The sequence below is a fragment of the Puma concolor genome, chromosome B1 (assembly GCF_028749965.1).
Source record: "Puma concolor isolate L17-30 chromosome B1, mPumCon1.1.hap2, whole genome shotgun sequence".
NCBI lineage: Eukaryota > Metazoa > Chordata > Mammalia > Carnivora > Felidae > Puma > Puma concolor.
This window is the reverse complement of record NC_141670.1, coordinates 83823547-83850852: the sequence shown is the minus strand read 5'-3', so window position 1 is coordinate 83850852 and position 27306 is coordinate 83823547. Positions and strand designations below refer to the sequence as shown.

General features: G+C 36.5%; 1 protein-coding gene across 1 annotated transcript in view; it reads left to right on the top strand.

Annotated features, from left to right (window-relative positions):
- The first annotated feature begins 359 nt into the window (after positions 1–359).
- Positions 360–27306, top strand: part of SMARCA5 (SNF2 related chromatin remodeling ATPase 5) — a 38991-nt gene continuing 12044 nt past the window's right edge. The window contains exons 1-13 of the mRNA XM_025922448.2: positions 360–536; positions 3983–4057; positions 8066–8232; positions 11696–11796; positions 13297–13397; positions 14122–14301; positions 15910–16065; positions 16160–16291; positions 18409–18477; positions 22260–22369; positions 24191–24417; positions 26102–26223; positions 26305–26457. Coding sequence (XP_025778233.1) covers positions 360–536; positions 3983–4057; positions 8066–8232; positions 11696–11796; positions 13297–13397; positions 14122–14301; positions 15910–16065; positions 16160–16291; positions 18409–18477; positions 22260–22369; positions 24191–24417; positions 26102–26223; positions 26305–26457 — 1770 coding nt within the window. The remainder of the gene's footprint in view (positions 537–3982; positions 4058–8065; positions 8233–11695; positions 11797–13296; positions 13398–14121; positions 14302–15909; positions 16066–16159; positions 16292–18408; positions 18478–22259; positions 22370–24190; positions 24418–26101; positions 26224–26304; positions 26458–27306) is intronic.

Genomic DNA, 27306 nt, shown 5'->3' with positions numbered 1-27306 from the left:
ACTAGTTCCTCGCGTCGGTCTCTTTCGCTTTCCTTTCCCCTTACCCAACCCTCCGCCCTCCCGTAAATTAACCCGCCTTCCCTGACCTCGGTGACCCAGGTGGCCCCGCCCACTCTCGTCGACGTGATTCCCGCCGTGAGGTAAGCGCCGGTCGAATCCCGAGCCCCGCGGAAGAGGAGGAAGACGAGACCGGGAGGCTGCTGGGCAGGGCTTAGGCTCTTAGCTGAGCCGCGGCGCAGGGGCGCATTCGGGTGGTCCTCTCGCGCTTCCGTCAGCTCGTTGCGACGTAGCCACCCAGGCCTAGGCCTCCTCATCTCTGCCGGGCCTCTGGCAGCAGCGGGTGACGCAGACGGAACATCATGTCGTCCGCGGCCGAGCCTCCGCCACCCCCGCCTCCCGAGAGCGCGCCTTCCAAGCCAGCAGCCTCGGCCGCCGGCAGCGTGAGCAACAGCAGCAACAAAGGCGGCCCCGAGGGTGTCGCGGCCCAGGCGGCTCCCTCTGCGGCCAGCTCCGGCCCCGCGGACTCCGAGATGGAGGTGAGGGTGGCTTGTGGCGCGGGGAGAGCGTGCAGGGGGGCGAGGAGCTGGTTCCCTCGCCCAGATTTTAGTGCTCAGACGCAGAGCAGTACTCCACCCCTTCGGCACTCAAACTCGGCCTCAGACCCTTTGGAACCGGAATGATTCTTTCACCCTTTCACCCTTGCGCCCTTGTGCTTAACCTACCCACGCCGACTCCTATGGATTTCTGGCATTTCACATTTACATTACTTATCTCTTTAGCGGACCTTGCCAAATCCTCGAACCCTTTTATTAAACAGATGTTAGTGATTACTGAGGCAGAGAGGAATCTACCCGTTTTTGGTTTTTTGGTTTTTTTTGTTTTTTCCCGGTAGACTCCCATAATTCCTTGGCCCATCCGATTCTTGGTTTTAGTTTCCACTAAACTTGCGGGATGGGCGAGGGAGATGCCCCTTAGTAGTCAGGGAAGGATGCACCGGGTGGGGAAGGCATTTAAAAGCTGCGCATCCGAGGATTCAGGCCTCCTTTTCTTAATCCCGGTCCTTGTGGGGGCGGTATCTGTTCTGGGCAGAAACAATGGCTAGAGCTGGATGGCCGAGTGCGCAGTGGGGATAAGCGGGGCGCAGCTGCTCCTGTGAAGGGAACGGAGGCTCCTCCCAAGCACTGTTCCTTTGGGAGGGAAGCGACCGAGGTAGCAGCAGCCGTCGTGGACGCCCATTTAATTTTGAGTCGGGGGATGGATGGGAGGATGGATGAATTGATGAATCTGGGGCGGTTAGCTTTCAGTCCAGCGCAATTCCTCTTTTGAGGCCTTGGCCTTTTTTATTCACTTATTTTTTTATTTTTTGAAAATTGGTACCGCTCGCTGCCGAGCCTGCTTTAAGGACTGGGGTTGGCCAGGGTATGGTGACAGTGCTGCGGGGGTGGAAAGTTTGGGGAGTTGCCAGGCGGGTCTCTTGGGTATGCTCCAAGACTGTGCGATGTCTGGGAACAAAGTGATTGCTTGCTCCTTCCAAATTTTATTCCTGGCCTTCGATCGGTTTTGAGATATTTTAAAGTCGTAGCCCAAAGATTTCTGGGATTTTTCCATTCTTAAGATACAAGGGGTGAAGGTAATACTGCTCTAAAAAAAATGATCTTTTATGCAGTATTAACAAGTCAGTAAATGGAAGTGCAGTTTACCACTGAAGCGTTTTTGGCACAGCAGAGTTCTATTTGGGCACCCAAGGTCTAATCTAGAGTGAAGTAACATGTTAATAGTTTATGAGCGAACTTTTAGTGGTGAGGGTAGGTTTTGGTGCAATAGAACATTGATATCCTGTACTTTCAAGTGATTTTAGATCTGTTTCAAATTCCTCACTAGTGTTGCCTTACTTTTCTTACTTAAGGTTTAAAGTGGTTCTTCGGATTACTAGGGCTGTTTAACTTGGATTCCAGCTCCATGGTGTGGGGGTTTGAAGATCCGTCACACTGAAAGCAGTTGTGTGTAAATGGACAATTCTCTGCACAGTGCTGTCCATAGTTTCTGTAAGCTTCTCAAAAGAGTCTCCATTCAAATTTTGGAATAACAACCAGTGTCTCACTAGAGATGTTATTTAAATATCAGAAAGAGTAATAAAGCCTAATTTGGCTTTTATTTGCTGTTTTTAAACTAAAGTGGAATTTAAGTATGGACATTCGTGTTTGATAGCCAGTACCAAATGAAAGTCCAGGGTATTTTTATTTGCTCTTTGAGGAAATTAGTCTTCTGATAAGTAGAACCTGTGGTAGAACCCAGGTCTGGCTCTGAAACTGATCCATTTCCCACATATTTTACTCTCATATTCTTTCAAGAAGGATGTTTGACAATTTCATTTCTTAAAGAATGACAGTTATTTTAACCTTCTCAGTACAGGAACATTAGTAATTTCATCTTTCATAAGTTTCTTCACTGACTAATTTTACCCTGGATTTTTTTTCTCTGCATGTTATAGTGTGATTAAAAAAATTTTTTTAAGTAAATGTACTTTCAGTCTTTTCTGAACTGAATTCGGAAGTCATTGAAGTTCCCTGGTAAAAAACAGATTTGAGCAAAAATATGTAATATATTTGGCAGTCTTAAATGCCTTTTTCTTGTTTGAAAGTAGAATTTAAGGTGGGTGTTTTTCAAAATTAGAAAACAAATGAAATCTTGCATTCACGAACTTTTTTTGACAAGGCTGATCTTCCCAGAAATGTTAGCTAGCTTTCACATGTATTCAGTTAAGTTTTCATTTTTGCTTGGATACTGATAAGTCAAGGGAGTAATTCCAGTTTTTGTTTATTATGATCTTTTTGGAGTTGTAGATTGAGCCTATCTTTGCCTTTTTTCGCTATTGACTAGACTGATTGATAGATAGGTACACTAAATGCCGACAGACTAGGCAGATAGACACACTGTATATGTGTGTCATGTGACCTCAAGAGTCTTGGAGTCCAAATCCCCCCCCCTTTTTTTTTTTTTTAACTATGGAAGAAATAATGACTACTATTGGAAACCACATTTTATTTTTTTAGGGTGTATTTGGCCTTTCTTGACATCCAATACTATTTTGTGAAGTAGGCTTACAGGTGGCTTTATCCTTTTTACTTGTGGAAACCAGAGATTTGTGATGAGCTTAAGTTACGGTTACACAGGTACCTAAAGCTCTTAGCAATGAAGTTAGACTAGAATTTAGGTCATTTGACCTCTTTACTACTCTACCACCTCCAGCCCGCCCAATTTTTTAATCACAGGTAGCTTTATTATAATACATAGTACCAAGCCCAGATTTGTACATTGTTAGTGAAAATTATTCTTTTACCATCTATTCTTAGTTGCTGTTTTGATAGGTGAGTGGAACTTTGCAGTATAGTGGTTGCTGTTTTTTGTTTGTGGCATTTTGAATGTCAGGGTGAATAAATTCACAAGATAGGATATTTACTACCAATTTAGGAATCAGATTGTTAAAGAGTATTTAATTTAGGATGCATGAAATTTTTTTATATTTTTCCAGAAGATGGAAATCAGCATGACTAATGATGCTGTATTTCAGGTTTGTAGTTACATACAAGCAAGGTAGATACTGCAGTTTTATAATTAAAAAGGAACATGATTTCTTCATAGTATATACTATTTAATTTGGTTTCATAATTATTGAGTAAAAAAAGAGACAGATTTGTTGAAAGTTATTCTTTTATTCTAGGATGATGTAGATAATAGTCTTGTGTTGTTTAAATCTTGGCCAGTAGCCATGTAGTTTACATATTTGGGTTAAATAGGTTGTTTTCATCATGGCGTTTAATTTCATCAAGATATCCTATCAGGTTAGATAACAGCCATTTGAGTATCTAGCAAGTTTGCAGTAGAAATGTATTACTTAGAATGTGTTTTCAGCAGAAATTAGTTTAATAATGATGTGTTGACTATTTTTGAAGAACAATCCATGATTTTTCTTTCCTACCAGGAAGTATTTGATGATGCATCTCCTGGAAAGCAAAAAGAAATCCAAGAACCAGATCCCACTTACGAAGAAAAAATGGTATGCTTTAGGTATATGAATAGAGTCTATAATTACTTAAATTAAGTGACTGAATGGACCAAATTTCTGCATTTAATTTTTATAGTTGAGGTACAGATATTCAGTTGAAGTGTGTGTAACAGGATACTGTAACTTTTGTTGTTTGCATACGTAAAGTACTTCTATACAAATATAGAAGTACTACATAAACACACAAAATAATATCATATAAATATTTGGGTTATTTTATCTCCCTTTATTTTATGATTTAGTATCAGAGAGTGGGGAGAGTAAAAGACCAGAGAAGTAGTTATTCAAGATGTGTGTATTCTGCATCTATTTACCATTGTACTCTAACATTTCTTCTTGAATAGTTCGATCCTTGTCTTTGGTCTTTTTCTTTTTCTTTTTCTTTTTCTTTTTCTTTTTCTTTTTCTTTTTCTTTTTCTTTTTCTTTTCTAAGGTTTTATTTCTAGGTAATCTCTGCGTCCAATGTGGGGCTTGAACTCACAACCTCAAGATCAGGTGTCAAATGCTGTATTAACTGAGCCAGTCAGGCGACCTCATCATTGGTTTTCTCTAAACTGAATTCTTCTCAATATTTACCTCTAGCCCAGATGCTTCCAACCAATGTATTTTCATTTTTTGTTGGACATTTAAGTCCCTTTGGTACCTCTTACTTAGGAATATCCAAAATTGAATTTATTCTGTGCCTCACACATATACTTAGTGTTACCTCAATCAATGACAGTTCCTCTTAATATATACCCAAGCTGTCTATAGCACTACTTCATAATTTTAATAATCTTGCAAGTTAAACATCATAAATACTTCTCTTTTTCCCTTATTGCCCTAATTCATTTTTCTTCTGTTGCATGGGTTATTTCGTTGGCTTCTGTATTTGCTTCCTTTCTTATGATCGGGCCTCTTCCAGATCTCTTCATACATTTTTCCAAATTTTTCAGTCTCCTAATCATTTCCTTTTTCAACATCATGGTCTTGACTAACATTTTCTTTTTTTAATCAAGCTCCCCTGTCATCTGCTAGCTCCTAACTATAGGTAAGTAAGTCTCAGTATCCACACTTTATTCTTGAACCAAGGATACTGAATACTACTTGAGAAAACTGAATAATAGTGCTGATTGGTACCAAAATAAATTTATGGTTTTTACTCTCAGGCTTTCGGTATTTATCGCTCAACAATCCCATTTAGCCATTTTAAAACTTTACTTACTATTCTGGTTAAACTTTCTATTCCATTTCTGCCACAGCCTTATTTTCAGTCTTCCTCCACAAAGAATTACAGGCTTTTCTTCAGTTTATTTCCTATTTCCAAACATGTATGGCCTCTGCTACCCTGTGTCATTTCCTTTTGTTTCAGAGAGAGAAACTGGTTTAAAGCTATTGATTTTAATCTTCCATTTGATTTTATGATTCATGTCCTTCAGGTTCCTAATCTTACTCTATTTTTACTTTTTAAGGATCTGTTTTTTCCCTTTAAGATCTCACATCATTTTGGGGCGCCTGGGTGGCGCAGTCGGTTAAGCGTCCGACTTCAGCCAGGTCACGATCTCGCGGTCCGTGAGTTCGAGCCCCGCGTCGGGCTCTGGGCTGATGGCTCGGAGCCTGGAGCCTGTTTCCGATTCTGTGTCTCCCTCTCTCTCTGCCCCTCCCCCGTTCATGCTCTGTCTCTCTCTGTCCCAAAAAAAATAAATAAAAAAACGTTGAAAAAAAAAAAATTAAAAAAAAGATCTCACATCATTTTATGTTAATACTTTCATTCACAACCAAGGTCTTTGCCTGTTTTTCCCTCAATGTTTGCCATAATTATTCTGTAAATGTTGTTCTGAACTCCTTGGTTCTTTGCAACTAGTTTATAATCCTACTACTACTTGAATGAATGAGTATTGAGAATTTTGAAGTCATTGATCATGTGTAGAACTATGGTGAACTCTGTACTTAATTCCTTAAGGCTGTAGTTTCAAAACTTGATCATGCAGATCAAGTTTTGGATATTTTTGCTCTGATGGGTTGTGAAGCGCTTTGAAAATCTTAAGACATCTAGAGCCATTAAGGTTTTTGAGCATTAGAGATATGTGGTAAGATCTAAGAATGGGGGTGGAGGGGACCCTCTTCTCTGTTGAAACATCATGTCTTAGGACTTTTCTGGTCATCCCCGTTAAAATTTTAGTGCCATTCCCAGTTCCTTTTATCTTGCTTTATTTTCCAAGCATTTACCTTCTGACCATCTTAAATAATGCCTTACGTTTATTTTTGATACTGGAATTTGATGAACAAATGTGCCTTTTCTGGTAGATACACAAAAGTAGTTGCTGAATTGAAAAGCTATTTAAGAAGATAATGTTGATTGAAAACTTTGGAAGAAGTGAAGACTACTTAGTGATTTTTAAATACTGCAGAATAGCACTTCCCTTAAAATGTCTAGCTCTGACCTATCTGAATTAATTTCCATAGCTTAATTTATCTTGATTCCAAATATAATTACAATAAGTGAATAGATTTTTTTCAGGCCCAACATCTGCTAGTTGCTTGCCTTTTTTATTATATACATATAAAGAAATGAAATACTGTAAAATACACATAAGTATATTATCAGTACTTTAAAATAATTTTTAATCTTCATAGGGTACCTGGGTGGCTCCGTCAGTTAAACATCTGACTCTTGATTTCAGCTCAGGTCATGATCTCATGGTTTGTGAGATCGAACCCCACATCGGGCTCTAGGCTGACAGTGCAGAGTCTGGTGGGGATTCTTGGTCTCCTCTATCTCTCTCTGCCCCCTCCCCCCTTGCATGCTCTCTTGTGCAACCTCTCTGTCTCTCAAAATAAGTAAGCTTAAAATTATAAAATAGTTTGTAATTTTCAAAAACAAAAAACTGAAGCTTGTCTTCTATAGGAAATTATCATGGAGAGAAGTATGCTGATTTCAGTGATCTTAAGTTTTTTTGGTTGAAATTCTTCCATTCTCTTAGTGTGGTAATAGAGAAGATTTCAAATGGCAGGTGTTAGAAATGAAAGGAAGAAATAGTATTAATAACTGCATTGGGTTAGTGAGTATTTCATGAACTTAATAGTTTTTGTTTTAAAGTAAGCTCTGTGCCCACCCAGCATAGGGCTCGAACTCATGACCCTGAGATTAAGAGTCTCGTGCTCTACTGACTGAGCCAGTCAGGAGCACCTTAAACATTTTCTTTCTTTCTTTATTTCTTTTTTAATGTTTTATTTATTTTTGCAAGAGAGACAGAGCATGGATGGAGGAGGGGCAGAGAGAGAAGGAGACACAGAATCGGAAGCAGGCTCCAGACTCTGAGCTGTCAGCACAGAGCCCGACGCGGGGCTTGAACTCACGAACCGTGAGATTATGACCTGAGTCGAAGTGAGGTGCTCAACCGACTGAGCCACCCAAGCGCCCCTGGTCAGGAGCACCTTAATAGATGTATTTCAACCTGATGCCTTTTTAAAATTTGGCACAGCTTAACTGATGAATGACCAACACATTTTTTTCCATTTCTGAATAAATTCACTTCTTTGAAAACTGTTTTAATTTTTTAATGTTTTTTGGTCAGCCAAATTGCTGTATAATTGACACACAACAGTTTTAATTTTAAGTTAATGAGGTTTGGCAAATTTATGCAATTAGTTAGCCACCTTATAGTCATGATGTAGGACATTTTTATTATCCCGCCCAAAATGAGCTCTTGTCCTTATCCCCTTGAACACTCCAGATAAGCTTTCTATCTCTAGCTATAATTTCGTGTAAGTAAAATCATAGTACACAGTCTGTGTTTGTCTTCTTTCACTTAGTATAATGCTTTTTTATGTGTGTGTGTGTGTGTGTGTGTGTGTGTGTGTGTATACATATAAGGTATAATGCTTTTGAAACTCATCTATGTTGTATGTCTCAGTAGTTCCTTTTTGCTGAGTTTATTGTATAGGGGAATGTTGAAGCTTTGATTTCTGAAGTTGTATTAATATTCTGATAAAATGTGTCTTAAAAACTTTTTGCAGCAAACCGACCGAGCAAATAGATTTGAGTATTTATTAAAGCAGACAGAACTGTTTGCACATTTCATTCAGCCTGCTGCTCAGAAGACTCCAACCTCACCTTTGAAGATGAAACCAGGGCGCCCACGAATAAAAAAGGATGAGAAACAAAACTTGCTATCAGTTGGCGAGTGAGTAAGAGTTTGTATTTCATAGTTGAAACAAACTTATTTTTGTAATCTTTATTAGAAACATTAAAATCACTTCATTAAGATTTACTTCATTAAGAAAATTGTTTTAGGGCGGTTACTTATTTGGCCCCAGTTGTTGGCTTGATAAGATGTAGCCATACGTGTATAAATAATTAAGAATAATGCATAATGCCTTAGCTGTTACAGCATTATACTGTTTATGGAATTCAGATGTCATCCATTCCTTGGAGAGAAAACAAATGCAGAGTGTAAGCAACCTGTTTAGCATCCCTTAGAAGTAACTAGAATAGTCCAAGCTTGACTTTCGGTCTGATTTGGGATAGGCCCTAGTCATAATCCTCAAACATGCATCAAGTGGATTGCTTTTGTCTGAAGTCTGTGCTTGTGTATGGAATATAGTGATGATTTATAACACAGCAGTTTGTTTAAAATTTTTTATTATACTTAGTTGTCCTTCTGTAAATGGAAGTGCCAGATTGTATCCTGCTCTTAGGTGGTTGTTTAAAATGTGTAAAATACCTCTTAACATGTTTGGTTTATAAATACTGCCTTGGAATTTTTGTGCTGGTTGGATAATCAGGATGTTTAATTAGTAATAACTAATAGATTTAATATTAATAGATTTAGGGCAATCTCAGTTCTCTGGAATGACCATGTAATTCCCAAGGTGAAAAATGAAAAATAATCAGTAAATAAATACACTTAAAAGAGGAAATTACAAACTCACCAATAACATTAAGTTTACCACACAATTTACAGAAACACGGAAGTGTGAGCTATATCTTGAAGGGATTATGGTCAAAAAGCATAAGCATAATACCTTAATCTTACTTGGATATTCCAGTCATCTAATCTATCTTCTTACCCATTGTGTGTAATCAGAGTGCTTTTGTTTTAATACTTATGAAACTTTATAAGAGACCCTTGTACTTCAGGTGTATTTAAATTGTTCTGACTTGAGAAGTTTCAGCTATTTAAATAGCATCAGATGTCGTGCTCTGGAAATGTGAACTACTATAATGGGTATTTTATAGTGTAGTTAATACGTGATGGAAAGAAACACTTGTATTAAGATTATATAACATAAAGGTATTCTATAGTAAATATATATTGTTTAGCTTGGTCTTACTAGTGTTATTGGGGACAAGGAGTCTTGGTTTAGCACATTTCTTCTTTAACCTTTAGACCGTCTTAAATGGAAATTTAGCTTATGTGAACTAATTAGGGTGATGGTACTGTCCTTAAGTATAAGGATGTGTGTGTGTGTGTGTATATATATATATATATGTATTTATTTATTTTAATCCATCATCCACAGTTATGTTCAGTTAACCCTCAATTTGAAGTAATAAGCACATTCTAGCCTTTATCTTCAGTTTCATGACCATAATAATCAATCATCTTGATAATAGCCTGTGGGGAGATTTTATTTAAAAAAAAAAAAAATAAGAAAAGAAAGTTAAAGTTCTTTCCTAGTTGGAAGTGCCTGGATGGCTCAGTCAGTTAAGCATCTGACTCTTGATTTTGGCTCAGGTCGTGATCTTACGAACCAGTTCCTGAGATCGATGCAGTGCCCTGTGTTGACAGCAGAGTCTGCTTGGGATTCTCTCTCTCCCTCTCTCTGCCCCTCCCCTTTCTCTCTCTCAAAATAAACGTTTAAAAAAAAAAGTTCTTTTCTAGTTTATGGAGAATAAATTGGAATTGAGGGTAGATCTTTGTATTAAGATTTATAGGGCTAAAAGGAGGAGAAGTATGAAAAATAACTAAGACATTCTACTTTGAAGCACATGAAACAAGAATATTCTTGCATATATTTACTGCCTTGGTCTGAGTTTCTGAAGAATTCTTCTGAAAAGGCTAATTATCCTCTTCTTTCAAGCATGTAGTTTTGGTACAGATCAAACTAGCACTTAGATTTAGAAGTTACAAGAGTGGCATAATCTACTGTTTTCTAACTTAAATGAAAATATTTGTTGGAAGTATGAAGGTTCAAAATTGGAAGCTTCAGAATTGGAGAATTGAAGTACTTCTAACATGAGCCCTTTAGAGATTAAGAAATTTGGCAATATTAAAACTGCAGAAAATTAGTTTTTAAGGGGCTGTATCTGATTCTCTTGGGATGTAGAATCTGGGCATTTGTAATAGGCTTTGAGTAGTTCTGATGAAATCTTGGATGAAGAGTCATTGCTTAAGCACTAAATTTCTGTTCTGCATATTCTGCAGCTTTTGCTGAAAATGGTAGATTTAAGTATATTTATTTTTAATGGCATAGTTGACATACAATGTTACATTACTTTCAGGTGTGCAACAGTGATTCCACAACTCTATACATTATGCTATATTATTATCACAGTGAAAGTCACAGTTATATTTTTAATTTTTATTTTTGAGTGTAGTTGACATACAGTTGACATTAGTTTTGGGTGTACAGCTTAATGACTGGACAGATTTATACATTATGCTGTGTTCCCCATAAGTATAGTTACCATCGGTTCCATTGCATCACTGTTAACAATATTATTGATTGTGTTCCTGTGCTCTGCTTTTTCATTCTGTGACCTACTCACAGCATAACTGGAGGCCTATATGTCTCTCCCATTCACCCATTTTGTCCAGTGCCCCACCCTTTTTTCCTCTGGCAACTCAGTTCTCTGTATTTACAGTTCTGATTTTGCTTTTTGTTTATTTCTTATTTATTTTTTTAGGTTTCATTTATGAGTGAAGTCATATGGTATTTGTCTTTCTCAGTCTTATTTCACTTAACATAATACCCTCTAGGTCCAACCATATTGTCTCAGATGGCACAATCTTATCCTTTTGAAAGTTGTAGTTTTTAAAATGTGATTTCTGGAGCTTTTTTTTTTTTTTTTTCTTTTTCCTGGTGGAAATACTTTTTTTTTTTTATAATTTTTTTTTTTTCCCAACGTTTATTTATTTTTGGGACAGAGAGAGACAGAGCATGAACGGGGGAGGGGCAGAGAGAGAGGGAGACACAGAATTGGAAACAGGCTCCAGGCTCTGAGCCATCAGCCCAGAGCCCGACGCGGGCCTCGAACTCACGGACCGCGAGATCGTGACCTGGCTGAAGTCGGACGCTTAAGCGACTGCGCCACCCAGGCGCCCCGGAAATACTTTAAAATATAACTTCAAATTACAAATTATGAAATTTTTCTGACTGCGTAGTTCCTTGAAATGAGATTATCACATTACTTCAGGTGTTACACTGTTGTAATAATTACATTATATGTATTTTAGAAAGCCATGTAAAATATTTCAGGTTTAAATTTACTAATATCTATTGTTCCACTTTTCTGGTCTTAATGTAAATGCCTCTTAAAAATTATTGTGGAATCTTGGTCAGCCACTTGACTACTATGTTGAAATAGTAGCTGGTAGTTAAAACTAAAGTGCTAATCAGTTGATTTTATCATGAACTTGACAGCTACCGACATCGTAGAACTGAGCAAGAGGAGGATGAAGAACTCTTAACCGAAAGCTCTAAAGCAACCAATGTTTGCACTAGATTTGAAGACTCTCCATCATGTATGTTATACATATTTATAACTACTTGATTTTTTCCAGAATCCCCTTTGAAACATTCTTTGGTTAATGTTTTGGATTTGTTTTGATTGTAATTTATAAAGGGAATTTTTAGTAATCTTTTGAAATTTATTGAACGTGAAATAAATTTCAGATTTTTTTTGGATGGGAGTGGTAGCATATTAATAGCGATGCTGTATTTCAAAGGGGCATAAAATGCCATTGTGTTTGTTGTTGCCTGAATGTATGTGTAAAACTAGAATGGATTTTGCCTTGTTTTTGCCCCAGATAAGAAAACTTAATGTGTAAAGAAAAGCACTTCATGAACACTTTGGTTAACTGATCTCAGGATTTTGTATTAAGTTAGTTTTAAATTTTTTTCTGAAACATTTGTTTTTTAATGGTTTTCCTAAAGAAAACCTGGTTAACCAGATTTAAGTTTTACATATGTATAATTTTGTCTGGTGGCATGTTTGTCTTTACTGAAGCCTATAGTTTTTTGGGTTTTTTTTTTGTTTTTTTTCCTGATCTCCTTTCTCTTACTACTGGATAACTTGTTTGTGTGGTCATAATGGTTGTTAACCAACAGCAAAACTTTATAAAGGTCACTATAGGACCTACAGTTTGGACTTGTTATTTAAATTAACTGTAATTTTAACTCTTAGCAAGTTGAACTTCAGACAAGACAGGATCTGGTTAGAAATTCAGCGATCTGTTTAAAGTATGTATTTTCAGGGTTTTTTTTGGCTGTGGAATACCCAGTTTTCATATCTTTTCATGAAGTTAGAAAATAGAGCCAGGTGTTTGGTGCAAAGGGAGAAGGAAATTTGAATTATTTGGGTTGTTTCTTTCTCACATTTCTACATTGTAGCTAGTTTTCCCAGAAAGCAGTGGTTTTTGAAAGACGATAGGGTATAGAGGTGCATATTTAAAAAAAAAATCTGGTGATTATGATGTATATACTTAGTAATTTTTCTGGGGTGGGAAATGTGTAGTAAACCCCAGAAGAGATATTGTCTCTTTTGAGCCTGTTAAAAAAGTAACTTATAAAAGGTAAAGGAAAAACAATTTCTGTATATCTTGTCTTATTTCTCCTTTGTTAGGAGGAAAACTAAATCCCCAGAGAATGTCTATGGGTTATCATGGAAGGTGAAAACACTTGGTTTAAAAACATTTGTGTTAACATTAAAAAAAGGATATAAAGAGCAAAGAGAGTCTCTAGTACCAATATATATTGGTAACGTAAGAACTGAGTGATTGGGGTAGGTAATCTGATGCTTTGCAGTCATGTTTTTTGCACTTGGTTATTCTCCTTATCCGTCCGCTCCTTCTCGGCTCCAGATCACAGTGGTTGCTTCCAATGACTTGCAAATTGAAGACAGGAAAGTCACAGAGTAAACCTGTGCAAGTCCAAGTTAAACCCAAGTATCAGATGAAAGGGACAGCCTTTCTTTATTTCTTGTGTCTTTAAAATGTGCATTGTGTTTTCTCTCTTATTCTCAGATGTAAAATGGGGTAAACTGAGAGATTATCAGGTCCGAGGATTGAATTGGCTCATTTCTTTGTATGAGAATGGCATCAATGGTATCCTTGCAGATGAAATGGTATGTGTTTCATAGTTTTTTAGAAGGCCATATTTTTGTAATTAAATCCTTTGTACCATGAAATTTATACAAGTTAAGACAGTAGAACATAATTTTTGTTGATTACAATCTAGAACTGTTAGCAAACTAAACTCTGTCAGACTTGCTTTAGTTGCAGAAGCAGAATCTATACTTCAGTTGTGAGAAATTATTATTTATAAAAGTGTAATAAATTTAAAAGTAATACATTTTGAGAAACATGTTTTTGACAGACTTTTGTAATAAAATGTTTTGGCTGTTTCCCTCTACTTCTGTAAAACACAAGTAGGCTCATTGATTTCTCATCAATGAATATTTTCTCAATGTGGCAGCTTGTATAATTCTGTCTCAAAACATTTACCTCGTTTACTACTTATTAGTTATGTAGTGAAATGTTTCAAAATTTCCATACAGCGATAGTGCTAAAACACTTAATTGCATGGAGTCAAAAGAAATGGGTCTTCTAGCCCCGCTATGCGACTTTGGGAAAGTCACTTATGGGCCTTATGGCATGGTAGTAGTACCTCCTTATAGACCTCTGAAGATTAAAAAACAACACTGCTGAGCTTGACACATATCATGTGCTTGCAATTTGTTAGTTATTACAAACACAGCTTTGCTTTTGAATATTTTTGTATGTCGGGAAATGCAAATATGGATGTCTACTTTGTTTTTGTTTTTCATTGCTTTGTGGTTACTCTTTCAGGGCTTGGGAAAGACTCTTCAAACAATTTCTCTTCTTGGGTACATGAAACACTATAGAAACATTCCCGGTCCTCATATGGTTTTGGTTCCTAAGTCTACATTACACAACTGGATGAGTGAATTCAAGAGATGGGTACCAACACTTAGATCTGTTTGCTTGATAGGAGATAAAGAACAAAGAGTAAGCTTTTCATGTTCCTTTACATTTTTGATATTAAAACAATTTGAATTTAGGTTTAGGGGAGGGGGGTAACTAGAAGAGGATAAAAGAGAAGGAGTCCAATAGTGAACTTGGGTCTTCACAAATATTCGTAATTTACAGATGTCATATTATCTTGGTGGTCAAGAATCCTACTGGGGAAAAGGAGTTGTAGACTGTATGATGCCATATGAATATAGTTTCTTTTATTTTGAGATTGGTTGTATAAAATCAAAGGGCATGTTCTCATTCTAGAAGCAAAATCCTTGTTTAAAGAAGTTTTGAGTTTGAGAAGTGGTTGGAAATTTGAGGAGCCAGATTTTGTTTAGATTGATATGCATAATGGTAATTAATAGTCACGGTATTTTTTATTTTTTTTTTTTTAAATTTTTTTTTTTTTCCAACGTTTATTTATTTTTGGGACAGAGAGAGACAGAGCATGAACGGGGGAGGGGCAGAGAGAGAGGGAGACACAGAATTGGAAACAGGCTCCAGGCTCTGAGCCATCAGCCCAGAGCCCGACGCGGGGCTCGAACTCCCGGACCGTGAGATCGTGACCTGGCTGAAGTCGGACGCCCAACCGACTGCGCCACCCAGGCGCCCCAGTCACGGTATTTTTTAAAGATGGATTGAGCCAATCACAGTATTTTGGTTAGCTGGTGTGGTATTTATTGAAATAAGTTAAAATGTTGGTTAGTTGAAATTTTTTGGAAGGAAATAATGATACTTTTGAGAATATAAAGTTCAGATTTTAAAGTGTACTATGTTAAAAGTAAATGTACTTAATTTTGTTTCCTCTTCATTTAGCAATCAGTGATTATTCTAGATTTCTTTTTCTCCTTGTATAGATATTTTGGGTATTTTAAGTTACCAAATTCCTTTTTATGTTTTGGAGCCCAATTTAAACCACTTCTTGCTTTACTTTCTTGTAAAATAAGACTTACAATAGCAAAGCCTTAATAGATTGTAAATATGAAAGGAGTGAAAATGGTTACTGCAAACCATCCTTGAGTCTTCACTTTATGGCACAAACCATACACTCCTTTGCCTAAACCTGTCTCTCCTAAGAATTTTAGCACCTGTTGGAAATGAAAAAAGACATTTAAGAGTTATTTAGTTTATTGAATTTTGCACTGATCAATTCGTCAATTATTTTTTTACTAAATGGCTCTGACACTTAAAAATGATTAGTGAGGGGCGCCTGGGTGGCGCAGTCGGTTAAGCGTCTGACTTCAGCCAGGTCACGATCTCACGCTCCGTGAGTTCGAGCCCCGCGTCGGGCTCTGGGCTGATGGCTCAGAGCCTGGAGCCTGTTTCCGATTCTGTGTCTCCCTCTCTCTCTGCCCCTCCCCCGTTCATGCTCTGTCTCTCTCTGTCCCCAAAATAAATAAACGTTGAAAAAAAAAAAAAAATGATTAGTGAAAATGATTAATGAAGTTAGTTTGAGCCATTTCTGGATGCTTTCATACTATAGGTAACTATCTCTTTTTAATATTTCTACCCTCTTTTATGTATTAGATTACTTGTCATCAATAAATTTAATCTATAGTTTATTTCTGCCTGATGTAATTTTTTTCTCTTGCTGCACAGGCTGCTTTTGTCAGAGATGTTTTATTACCAGGAGAATGGGATGTATGTGTAACATCTTATGAAATGCTTATAAAAGAGAAGTCTGTTTTCAAAAAATTTAATTGGAGATACTTAGTTATAGATGAAGCTCACAGGATCAAAAATGAAAAATCCAAGGTAATTTGGTATTTGGAAATGAAAATCATTTGTATCTTCATTTAGAATTTGATCAGTGTGTAGAATCTTCTAATGATGAATTTGGTTCTTTTAGTTGTCAGAAATAGTGAGGGAATTCAAGACTACAAATCGACTATTATTAACTGGAACACCTCTTCAAAACAACTTGCACGAGCTCTGGTCACTTCTTAATTTTTTGTTGCCAGATGTCTTTAATTCAGCAGACGTAAGTATGTCTTACCGTTTGGTTGGAATGTTAATGTTTTTGTTTAATGCTATACATTTTTATAATAAAATTGACCTTTCAGCCCTGCTTGAGATAATTGTTAATTTTTCATCTTTTATATGGCCTGGTATAACCTACCAAATTTTTTCTATGCCTCCTGAGAGTTTACTTGTTTGTGTCTTTGGGTTTCTTTTTCTTTTTTTTTAACTTCTTTTTTTAAAGTTTATTTATTTTTGAGGGAGGGAGGGAGAGAGAGAGAACACGAGCTGGGGAAGGGCAGAGAAAGAGAGGGAGACACAGAATCTGAAACAGACTCCAGGCTCCCAACTGTCAGCACAGAGCCCTATGTGGGGCTCAAACACACAAACAGTGACATCATGACTTAAGCTGAAGTCTCATGCTCAACCAACGGAGCCACCCAGACAAATATCATTTTACAAACCATTGTTTTCCCCCTCTGGAATATCATAGATTCATACACCAAACAGGTAGTCACGGCCTGAATTTCAGCGGCTGTCGGTGGACTGCCTGTGTTCTTAAGTACTGCTCAGGTTATACCCCAGGTGAATTTGTGAGCTTCACATTGATTGTGTTTTAAGTCCCATAAATGTACTCTTCCCAAGATTGTCTTCAAATTCGGTAAAACCTGTCTAGCCATCTTTTTTTATGGTCTGACAAACATTGAACCTAAGTTACCTTTTAATAGATTATTTGCACTCATAAAAATGGTTAGGTACTCAAACTGTTGGCTGTACCTAAGAATATAATATGTATATTGAAAGTCTATGCCGTTTGTAATTTCAATGTTTTGCTGAACCAGAGTTCATTTGTTCATTTTTTAACTTTGTTTCCATGGCTGGAGAGAGCAAGAGATACAGAGAGCATGCGCGCTAGAGTGTGTGTGTGTGTGTGTGTGTGTGTGTGTGTGTGTGTGTGTGTGTGCTTTGAAGAACTCAATTAAGAGCAAGAGATACAGAGAGCATGCGCGCTAGCGTGTGTGTGTGTGTGTGTGTGTGTGTGTGTGTGTGTGTGTGTGTGGCTTTGAAGAACTCAATTAAGTTCCAAAAGGGATAATTTTGGATTGTTGTGTTAAGGATCATTTTATTTTTTATTATTATTTTTTTTTAATTTGCATATTAGCAGCTTTATTTATTTATTTTTTTTAATTTTTTTTTTTTTTTAACGTTTATTTATTTTTTTGGGACAGAGAGAGACAGAGCATGAACGGGGGAGGGGCAGAGAGAGAGGGAGACACAGAATCAGAAACAGGCTCCAGGCTCTGAGCCATCAGCCCAGAGCCCGACGCGGGGCTTGAACTCACGGAGCGCGAGATCGTGACCTGGCTGAAGTCGGACGCTTAACCGACTGCGCCACCCAGGCGCCCCAAGGATCATTTTAAAAGAATAGAGAAATTTGTGTTCTTGGAAGACATTTAACTCAGAAAAATACTTTAGTTCTGCTTTTATGTATTTAGACGCTTTTGTTTGAGATCATTTCTTTTTCTTAGTGCATTGATACTTTGTTTAGCAATAAGTTAAAGTTTTCTTGTAGTTAACACCGTTAATTCTAAGATTATGCTTACTAACAGAGCACAAATATATACCAGATATGCTAAAGAGGTAAGAATATGGAAATGTTACCCTTTTTCAGATCCTACCCAAATACTAATGAAATGTTGGTAATTTAAATTAATTTAGTTAAAATTGACTATTCTGCAAACTTTGTGTTTGAGTAGTCTGAGTAGCCTTAGAGAACAAACTAAAGTGATTTTAATTTTTAAGCTTTTCTAAAGAAAGATATTTTTCAAGAATATTAATTCTCTAATTCTACAGAATTTCTCTTCCAACTATTGTTTTTTTCATTGTGAAACTTGTCATATTTGTTTTTGAGAAAATTGTTTAGGAAGTAATCTGATTCTCAAAGTAGTTCTAAAATTAATTGCTAACAGTGACACGTGAAATGTATGGGATTGAACCAAATGATTTTTTGCAATCTACAACTCAAATACTCAATTAATTCTAGAAATCATTGTTATCTCTAGCATAAATAGGGTATTTGTAGTTAATGCTGGTAGTTAATATTTCTGATCTTAATATATTTTTGGTTTGTTAATCTAGGACTTTGATTCATGGTTTGATACAAACAATTGCCTTGGCGATCAAAAGCTGGTTGAGAGGCTTCATATGGTAAGTATTTTGGAATAAGGTTAAAGCATATTTCTAATGGGAAACATGAGTAGAGAGGTTTAAATTAGTGGATTATTTTTCTGTTAACCAACAAAACATAGTGACCAGAATCAGATCTATTTGTTTTTATTTTTATTTATTTATTTTTTTTTTAAGTTTATTTCTTTATTTTTGAGAGAGAGACACACCCAGTGGGGCTGGGGCAGAGAGAGAGGGAGAGAGAAAGAATCTCAAGCAGGCTCCGCACCCACAGCACAGAGCCCGATGCGGGCTCAATCTCACAAATCGTGAGATCACGACCTGAGCTGAAATTAAGAGTTGGTTGCTTAACCAGGTGAGCCGCCCAGGTGTGCTGCAGAATCAGATCTATTTGAATCCTATCACTTAACCATTTGATCTTACAGTAAGGGGGAGCAGGGTGAGGTACGGTGCTTTTAATGTTAGAACCTAGGATGAAATCCTAATTTAATAAATGCAAAAGTAATCTGAATTTAAGACGTGGTTCTCAAAGGCTAAGGGGGTCAGTCTTTTGTTTTTAAATCCATTGACTGTATAAGCAACCACTAATAGTGCATTGTGAGCAGAGTTGGTAATTTTTTGTTTTGATATGTAGCTTTGTTCCTTCTTCATGAAGGTTCACAAGTGAAAGTTGGTAGGTAATTTCTCAAATAGAACCCAGATTAAGATAGCGTGTCGAGCAGAATAAAGCCAGACCTTGTAAACATGGCATACAAGGCCTTTCATGACCTAACTCATGGGTTCTCAACTCATATTGACATTTTGGTCTAAATAGTTTTAGGTGGTTTTCCTGTTTAACAGCATTTTTGACACTTCCATCCACTATATGCCAATAGCATGTCCCCATTTGTGACAACCAAACGTGTTGCTGGGCATTGTAGGTGCCCCCTGGCGGGGTGTGGGCAGCTCTCCTCCCCAACCCCCATGATTTAACTTTTCTGACATTCTCTAACTTCTGTTACACTTCTTACATCAATTTAATTTGTTAGAATTCCTGACCTCACTGTCAATTTTCTGTAAACATTGTGCTAATGGCAGTTTCTTTGTCTTTGCCTATCCTTTCTGGTACATCTAGTGTCCCCTTTCCTACTCTCCCCCTCTTTCCCTACCTAGTCCAGCACTCAGTGGTAATGTCGCCTTTTCCACTGAATACCCAGGACAAGGCCAGCCTAGAAATTTCTTTGTATCCCATCTTTAATAATCATGGCATTCTAACTAGAATAGGACTTTGCATAGAGTTTTGAAATGTTTAATCTACAAATGTTTTTCCTGCTGTGCCTTGTAAACACAAAGTCAGGAAACATGTCTTACATTTGTATCTCCAGCACAGTGCCTCATTCATAGTGGATATTTGAACAGAGGAATAATTAAGTTTATGAATGTTCAAATACTTGTTTCTATATAAATTAATTATGTGTTTTAAAATTCTCATGTACTGAAATTTAATTATATTAAGTATTTGAAGGTGATAATCTCCTAGATCTCTTTGTTTCAATTTAGGTGGCATTTAAGCATGTAAGCACCCAATTTAGATTTACTTACTAGGAGTGTGGGGTATATATGTAGACTTTGCTTTAATAAATAGGTACATGTACATAAAGCAAACTAAAACAATCCACATAACAAAACCATCCACTTTTGGCATCTATGTTTTGTTCAGAGTAGTATGAAGATGCTTACCAAGTTGGGGCCTGGTAGCTACCTTTCTGTACTCTGTCTTGAAGTTCCCACTGTAGTTCCTGTGGTCTCATGATGAAAGAGGATATTCAGAGTCAGCATAGGTATACTTAGAAATGAGATTTTTCTTACTTGATGTATTAGTTACCTATTATTGCAAAATACTCCTAACATCCTCCCCCCCCCCCCCAAAAAAAAAACCCTTAATAGTATATATTTTAGTAACTCCAGAATTTATGGGTTGGCTGAGTGGTTTCTTTGCTGGTTTTACCTGGATTTGTCCAGCTGCGTTTACCTGGACAATTCTAGAAAAGGGCCAGTGGGGCTGAAGGTCTTCACTAACATGTCTGGCAGTTGGTGCTGGCTGTCAGCTAAGACTATACTAGCTTCCTTACATGATGATATTAGAGAAGTGTTGCTGATTCTTTCACCAGTTTTTAATTTGTTACATATTTTTATAGGCTAGTATAAATAGAACATAGGAAGATAAAAATAAAAAATCTTTAGTTTTGTAGATGTTTTAAATTTCATGAAAATGAACTACGTACAATATAACATGGGTAGGTTTACAAACATGCTGAATAAAAGAAATGAGATAAAATGTATAAAAATACACATATACTGTATATATGTGGGTAAAGTTAAAAATAACAGGCAAAACTAATCTAGGATGTTAAAATAATAAGATCATTGTTTACCCTTGGGGACAAAAAAGAATAGTGACTGGGATGGTTCTAAGAGGGATTTCTGCAGTATTCTATTTTTATCTAGGTGGTAATTGGTTACATGGGTATGTTTACTTGATTAAAATTTATTCAGTTGTATAGTCATGATTTGTGTACTTTATGTATGGTCTACTTCTGTAAAAAATAGAGTAGTAAAATTTTTTTTACTAAGTTTTTATTTTAATGGTATAGTATAGTGTACCATACAGTGTTATATTAGTTTTGGGTGTACAGTATAGTGATCCAACAATTCAGTACATCACCAGTGCTTATCATAAGTGCACTCCTTAATCCCCATCATCTATTTCACCCATCTGCCCACCCACCAAAAGGGTGGTAAACTTAAAAACTGTAACCATAAAAACATTTAAATGTGAGCATAGCTTTAAGTACTGTTGGACGGGGGCGCCTGGGTGGCACAGTCGGTTAAGCGTCCGACTTCAACCAGGTCACGATCTTGCGGTCCGCAAGTTCGAGCCCCGCGTCGGGCTCTGGGCTGATGGCTCAGAGCCTGGAGCCTGTTTCCGATTCTGTGTCTCCCTCTCTCTCTGCCCCTCCCCCGTTCATGCTCTGTCTCTCTCTGTCCCAAAAATGAATAAACGTTGAAAAAAAAAAATTTAAGTACTGTTGGACAAACTACCTGCAAGTACAGTAGTCCTGTCCCGTCCCGTCCCTCCCCCTCCTTCCCCACCACCTCTTGTCTGCAGGTGATATGTTCCAAGATTCCCAGTGGATGCCTGAAACCACAGATAGTACCAAACCCCATACATACGGGTTTGTTTTTATACATACATACCTGTGATAGTTCAATTCATAAATTAGTCCAGGTAAGAGATTAACAGCAGTAATTATAACATAGGATAATTGTAAATATTCTGTAACATAAGTTGTATAAATATGGTCTCTCAAAATACCTTACTGTACTGTTGTGATAAGATGATAAAAATGCCTACATGATGAGATGAAGTGAAATGAAGGACATTAGGCATTGTGCTATAGGGTTAGGCTACTACTGACCTTATGATATATGTTAGGAGGAGGATCATCTGCTTCCAGACTGTGGTTAATACACAGATAAGGGAGTACTATGACTAGTTTTAAACCTGAAAGTCAGTGACTATTGAAAGCATCAATACTTCAATGTTTTCAGTATTTTGTGACAATATGGCAAGTATATATTCATTGTATGTGTTGAATAAGTAATGATCTTGTATTACCCTTTAGGAATTTGGTAATAAGAAATTACATATTTAGAAGGGAGAAGTCCTAAAAAATAGATAAATTTCCATGTAATAAACAATCTTGAGATCCTGAAATAATACTTATAAATAAGGTCATCTCCATTTCTTTTTGATCTGAAAGGTTTTGCGTCCATTCCTCCTTCGTCGAATTAAAGCTGATGTTGAAAAGAGTTTGCCTCCAAAGAAGGAAGTAAAAATCTATGTGGGTCTCAGCAAAATGCAAAGGGAATGGTATGTGTTCTTAGATGTTTTGAAATCACTATTGATTCTTCACTAACTTTTGTTTGTACCTTGTTTTCCTAATTGTGTCTTCAAGGAATTCCTGTTTGCTCTCTGAACTCAGACTGAAGAGTTTTCTGGTAAAGACTTAGGACTTGCTAATCAAATTTATAATACAAAGACTTGAAACTAGCTGACAGAATCAGAGTGGGAGGTTCATGAATCCAAGGATTAAACTTCACATTTAACTAAACAGGCGTATATGTATAAACCCTTCTACTTGGATTTTTTAAAAAGAAACTGATGGCACGGATGTAGGCATAATGTTAAGTTGGTGGTTCACAAATACTGGATTGTGGATTAGTGCTAATCTCTGATGAAGTTGGAGATTGTAGAGATAGAAAATTCAGGTCTTTCTTTTAAATTTTAAAGCTACATGTGTTTAATTTATAAGACTCCATTCTGAGTTGATGTGTTATTTTAGGCAGGATAAAATGGCCTTTTGTGAATTTATGGTGGTAATACATGGTAGCTATTTTTAAACGTCTCTCTAGGGCGTAATAAAAATGTTGAAAACCTGGTAAGTTTTCTCTTTTCTTAGGTTTTACGTGTGTATGAAATCCAAAAGGCTATAAACCACTAACTTAATATTAAAAAAAAATTTTTTTATAGATAGGTCACCATGAATCTACAAAGTGAAGTGGCTGTAAAAAAAAAAAAAAAGACATTATTATCTTAGCATCTATTAATATAAGTATAGTGTTCAAAGGAGGGAAATAAACAGCGCCCTTTTCTTCACTGGTTACAGTATATTTCAAGTGTATTTAATTCTGTACTTGATAAGTATTTGCAAAGGGCTGGAGTTGTTGATAAAAGGACAGAAAAGATAGAATGTAAGAAATGGGCACATTATCTGGGAAAGAGGTAACTACTGTGGAAGGTAGTCCATCCTAAATGTCCTCAAAACTTTTGGAAGGCTTTTATAAGGTTCAAAGCTATTAGGCTTTGTCTTCTGTGGCTCTAAAATAACTACAACATTGAGTCCATGTTAAGGGAAGAGAAGTCTTTTTTTTAGTTAAAAACTTTGGTGAACTTCGTATCAGTCAGAAATGTGATGGAAAGGTCTACCATGAATATTTTCTGCCTAGTAATTGGAATTGTTAAGCATAGATGGCTTTAGGTTATTGAAATTATTTTGTTCAGAGGATTCAAGGTCTTGAAACTTTGGTATTTAGACAGATTACTCTTACCTGCAGGATGTTTAAGTTCTTGATATGCATTCAAGGCTTTTTACAATACATATATGGCTATAGCTTTACTGCCCTCATATCTCCTTCTCCCCCCATGTACTTCTGTTTATATTTAAATCACATTGTATTCATTTTTTTCTCATCATCATGCCTTACCCTAACATGATTCTTTCCCCCTCCCCAGATCCTCACATTCTTACCCAAATTCTACACTAGCTACATTGAATAGTGGTACTCTTCCATTAGGAAAAGACTACGAATTAAAATTACATTTAAAGCTTAAGTGTTAGTTTTGATTAGTTAATGTTGTGTCATACTGCTTCTTTTAATTCATCCCAAGGAGACATACTGTTTTGGACCTCAAGGCCCAAAGCCTAAGTGAACATTGGAACAGTGGGGGCAATAAAGAAAAACAAGAAAAAAGAAAGATGTTATAATAGATGGTAAACTCCTAACCACATCTTAGAAGTTGATTGGTTCTTTACAGATAATTTTGGGTTGAGGTGGGGGAGGGAATTAAGTATCTAACAGGGACTGGTCAGGGAAAACTTGAGCGCTTTTAAAATGTTTTTCTTCTCAATAGGTATACTCGGATATTAATGAAGGATATAGATATACTAAACTCTGCAGGGAAGATGGACAAAATGAGGTTATTGAACATTCTGATGCAGTTGAGGAAATGCTGTAATCATCCATATCTCTTTGATGGAGCTGAACCTGGTCCACCTTATACGACAGATATGCATCTAGTTACCAACAGTGGCAAAATGGTGGTGTTAGACAAGCTGCTCCCTAAATTAAAAGAACAAGGTATCTATGTTCTTAGTATCAAATTGAGAAGTGATGAAAACTGTTTTAAAATTTCTAATGTAAAATGAGGGACCACTACAATTTGAAATTACTAATCTGGTACTTGTAAAGTTGAAGTGTGGGACATTTACAAATTTCTATCCATTATCTGAGCTTCACTTCTACCCCCTAATTTTAGGCTTATAAATCTTCTTAGTGATCAGTAATTAGGGCAGTTATACTCCTGGACTTTGGGAGAGAGTTCTCATTTTATGGATGCTTTCCTGCATATATCAGCTTTTTGTTATAAAATGCCACGAATATGCTTTCCACCTTACACAGGTCCCAGATACTTTGGTAGACAGTGTTGTGTTCATGGTATTGTTCAATTATTTATATGGGTATTTACATAATTATTAAATAATAAATTATTTAAATTTAAACAAGTTAAACAATAAATTATAAATTATTAAATATGTGCATGAACCCAAAGCAGTTTTGTTTATAACATGTTGACTTTTTATATGAAAATGAGTATGTCTGTAGTATATGTGTAGAGATGTGTTTAAAATACATGACTATAGAACAAATTTAGTATGATGCCAGCTGCAACAATTACAAACTTATGGCAAAACTTGTTTATACATATCTGCTTTTCTCCTAGATTATTTTGAAGGAAGCCCTAGACATCAAAGCATTTCGTACACAAATTATTCTGTAATGTGAAATAATAGAAATTTCAAATTTTTCAATTTGTGTTTCTCGGTGTGTTTTGATAAGAATGATTTTTGTACCAGTCTCCTTTAGGATATTGACTATCAAAAACCTTCTAAGAGTTGTCAGTGAATTGGTTTGCTTTTTTCTTACTGCTTTTATACCTTTTTGTGGAAATGTATTTTCTAAAAATGTTTTCTTTGAAAGCTAAGTAGTAATTAAAGGATTGAATTGGTGGAGAGAAATAGCAAGAACTTGGTAGGAATACTCAGATATTAATGCAAGCTGTATTAAACCCTGTAAGAAAAATGGGGGCCTACTGAACATCCTTAGTATTTCAGGTGTAAGAAGGTGAGACAACAGCAGATTATTGGCGTCAGCTTCCAAAACAAGATAATTGTATAATCATTTTTTATAATGATCCCTTGATCTTCATACATTCCACTGAAGGCATTGTGCAGCTGGCTGAAAAAGTGGAAGGCAGTTGGATAACTTGAATCATGGCATAAGTGAAGGATGACCAATGTAGATGTGAGGCCACATTTATATTCTAGTCTTTTGATCTGGATTTGGGTCTTTAGAACCACAAGGAGATGGTTTTGAATGTGTTAGGGGATGTTTGGGGCCATCATGTGGGAGAATTACAGTGGTGGTGATGGAAAGTTATTTTTAAATGTATGTGGAATAAAAAGAATGGTTCTCTCAGCCTTGGGATGGCAAGACCTCCCATGCCAGAACAGATAACCTTTTCTGTTTACTTTAGTGTGTTGTACAGATTTTCCCCTTTTTCATTTGTGCCACAATGGGAAAAATGTGGAAATGACTGACTTGGGTAAATAAATAATGTGTAGTTTTCTTCTTATGACCAACTAGGTAACTTGGAATTAAGGGGGGTAATTGGTTAGTCTTAGTTTTGGTTAGCCTTAAATTTTTAAATAATTTTTTTTTACTTTTGAAGCTTCTGAAACTAGGATATTCTGTTTGCTAACAGGTTCACGAGTACTAATCTTCAGTCAGATGACAAGGGTATTGGATATTTTGGAAGATTATTGCATGTGGAGAAATTATGAGTACTGTAGATTGGATGGGCAGACACCCCATGATGAGAGACAAGTAAGTAAAACCCAAGGAGGGAAGATGAAAAATAATCAGATAAAACAATTTCCTGACATTTGTTTTATTTTATATCTATAGGAGTCCATCAATGCGTACAATGAACCAAACAGCACAAAGTTTGTTTTCATGTTAAGTACACGTGCTGGTGGTCTGGGCATTAATCTTGCTACTGCTGATGTAGTAATTTTGTATGATTCAGATTGGAATCCCCAAGTAGATCTCCAGGCTATGGTAAGAGATGTTCTATGCTTAACATTTTCATTGGCGCAAGATTATAGTCTACAACTGTCAGTGATTTAAACCCAGTAGCATTTTATTTTTCTCTGACTTAATAATTCAGTGAGGGTATTTTATAGATCTTTCATCTAAAGCAGGATATTTCCGTCTTTATAGCTTTGCCATATCTTAGGACCTTGGAGTCCAGCTATATCCTGTATATACTGATGACAGAAGGGGTATGACAGAGAGCTGAGGATTGCCTAGGAAATTTTTTCTGAGTCAGACCTGAAAGTGTTCCCACATTCATTGGCCAGCACTCAATCACATAGCATAACTGGGTTGCGAGAGAATTGATAAATGATAGTATAGTTGTGCCTTGGGGGGAAAGGGAAACAGGTTTGGTGAGCTACAAACCTCCCTGTTTGGGAGTGTGGGAGTACTTTGGCTAGATCAGGAAGATCATTTCTAGGTTGAGAAAATTTGTGATTTGTAGATAAATATGAAAACTTACGAATTCTTAAGTTTGGTACCATTAATGACCCATAATGTTGTTGACCATAACTCATGTTGGTTGCTTTTATCCTATACTATTTATAGGGGTAGATGGGGAATGTTGATCAATTAGAAATAAGGGATATTTTATAAAAATGTGTTTGTTGAACTTAACAGGAGTTAAACAGAAATGGAATTTAAATTAATTTGACTACTTACATGTAGTTAATTGGGTTATATTGTTGTGGAGTTCTTTTATTCATGTTACTTCTTTTCCTAATCAATGAAAATTTATATATGATTTAGGTGGAAAGGCAATTTGAATGTAAACATAAAAATAGATTTAGGAAAGATTTTTATTATCCAACC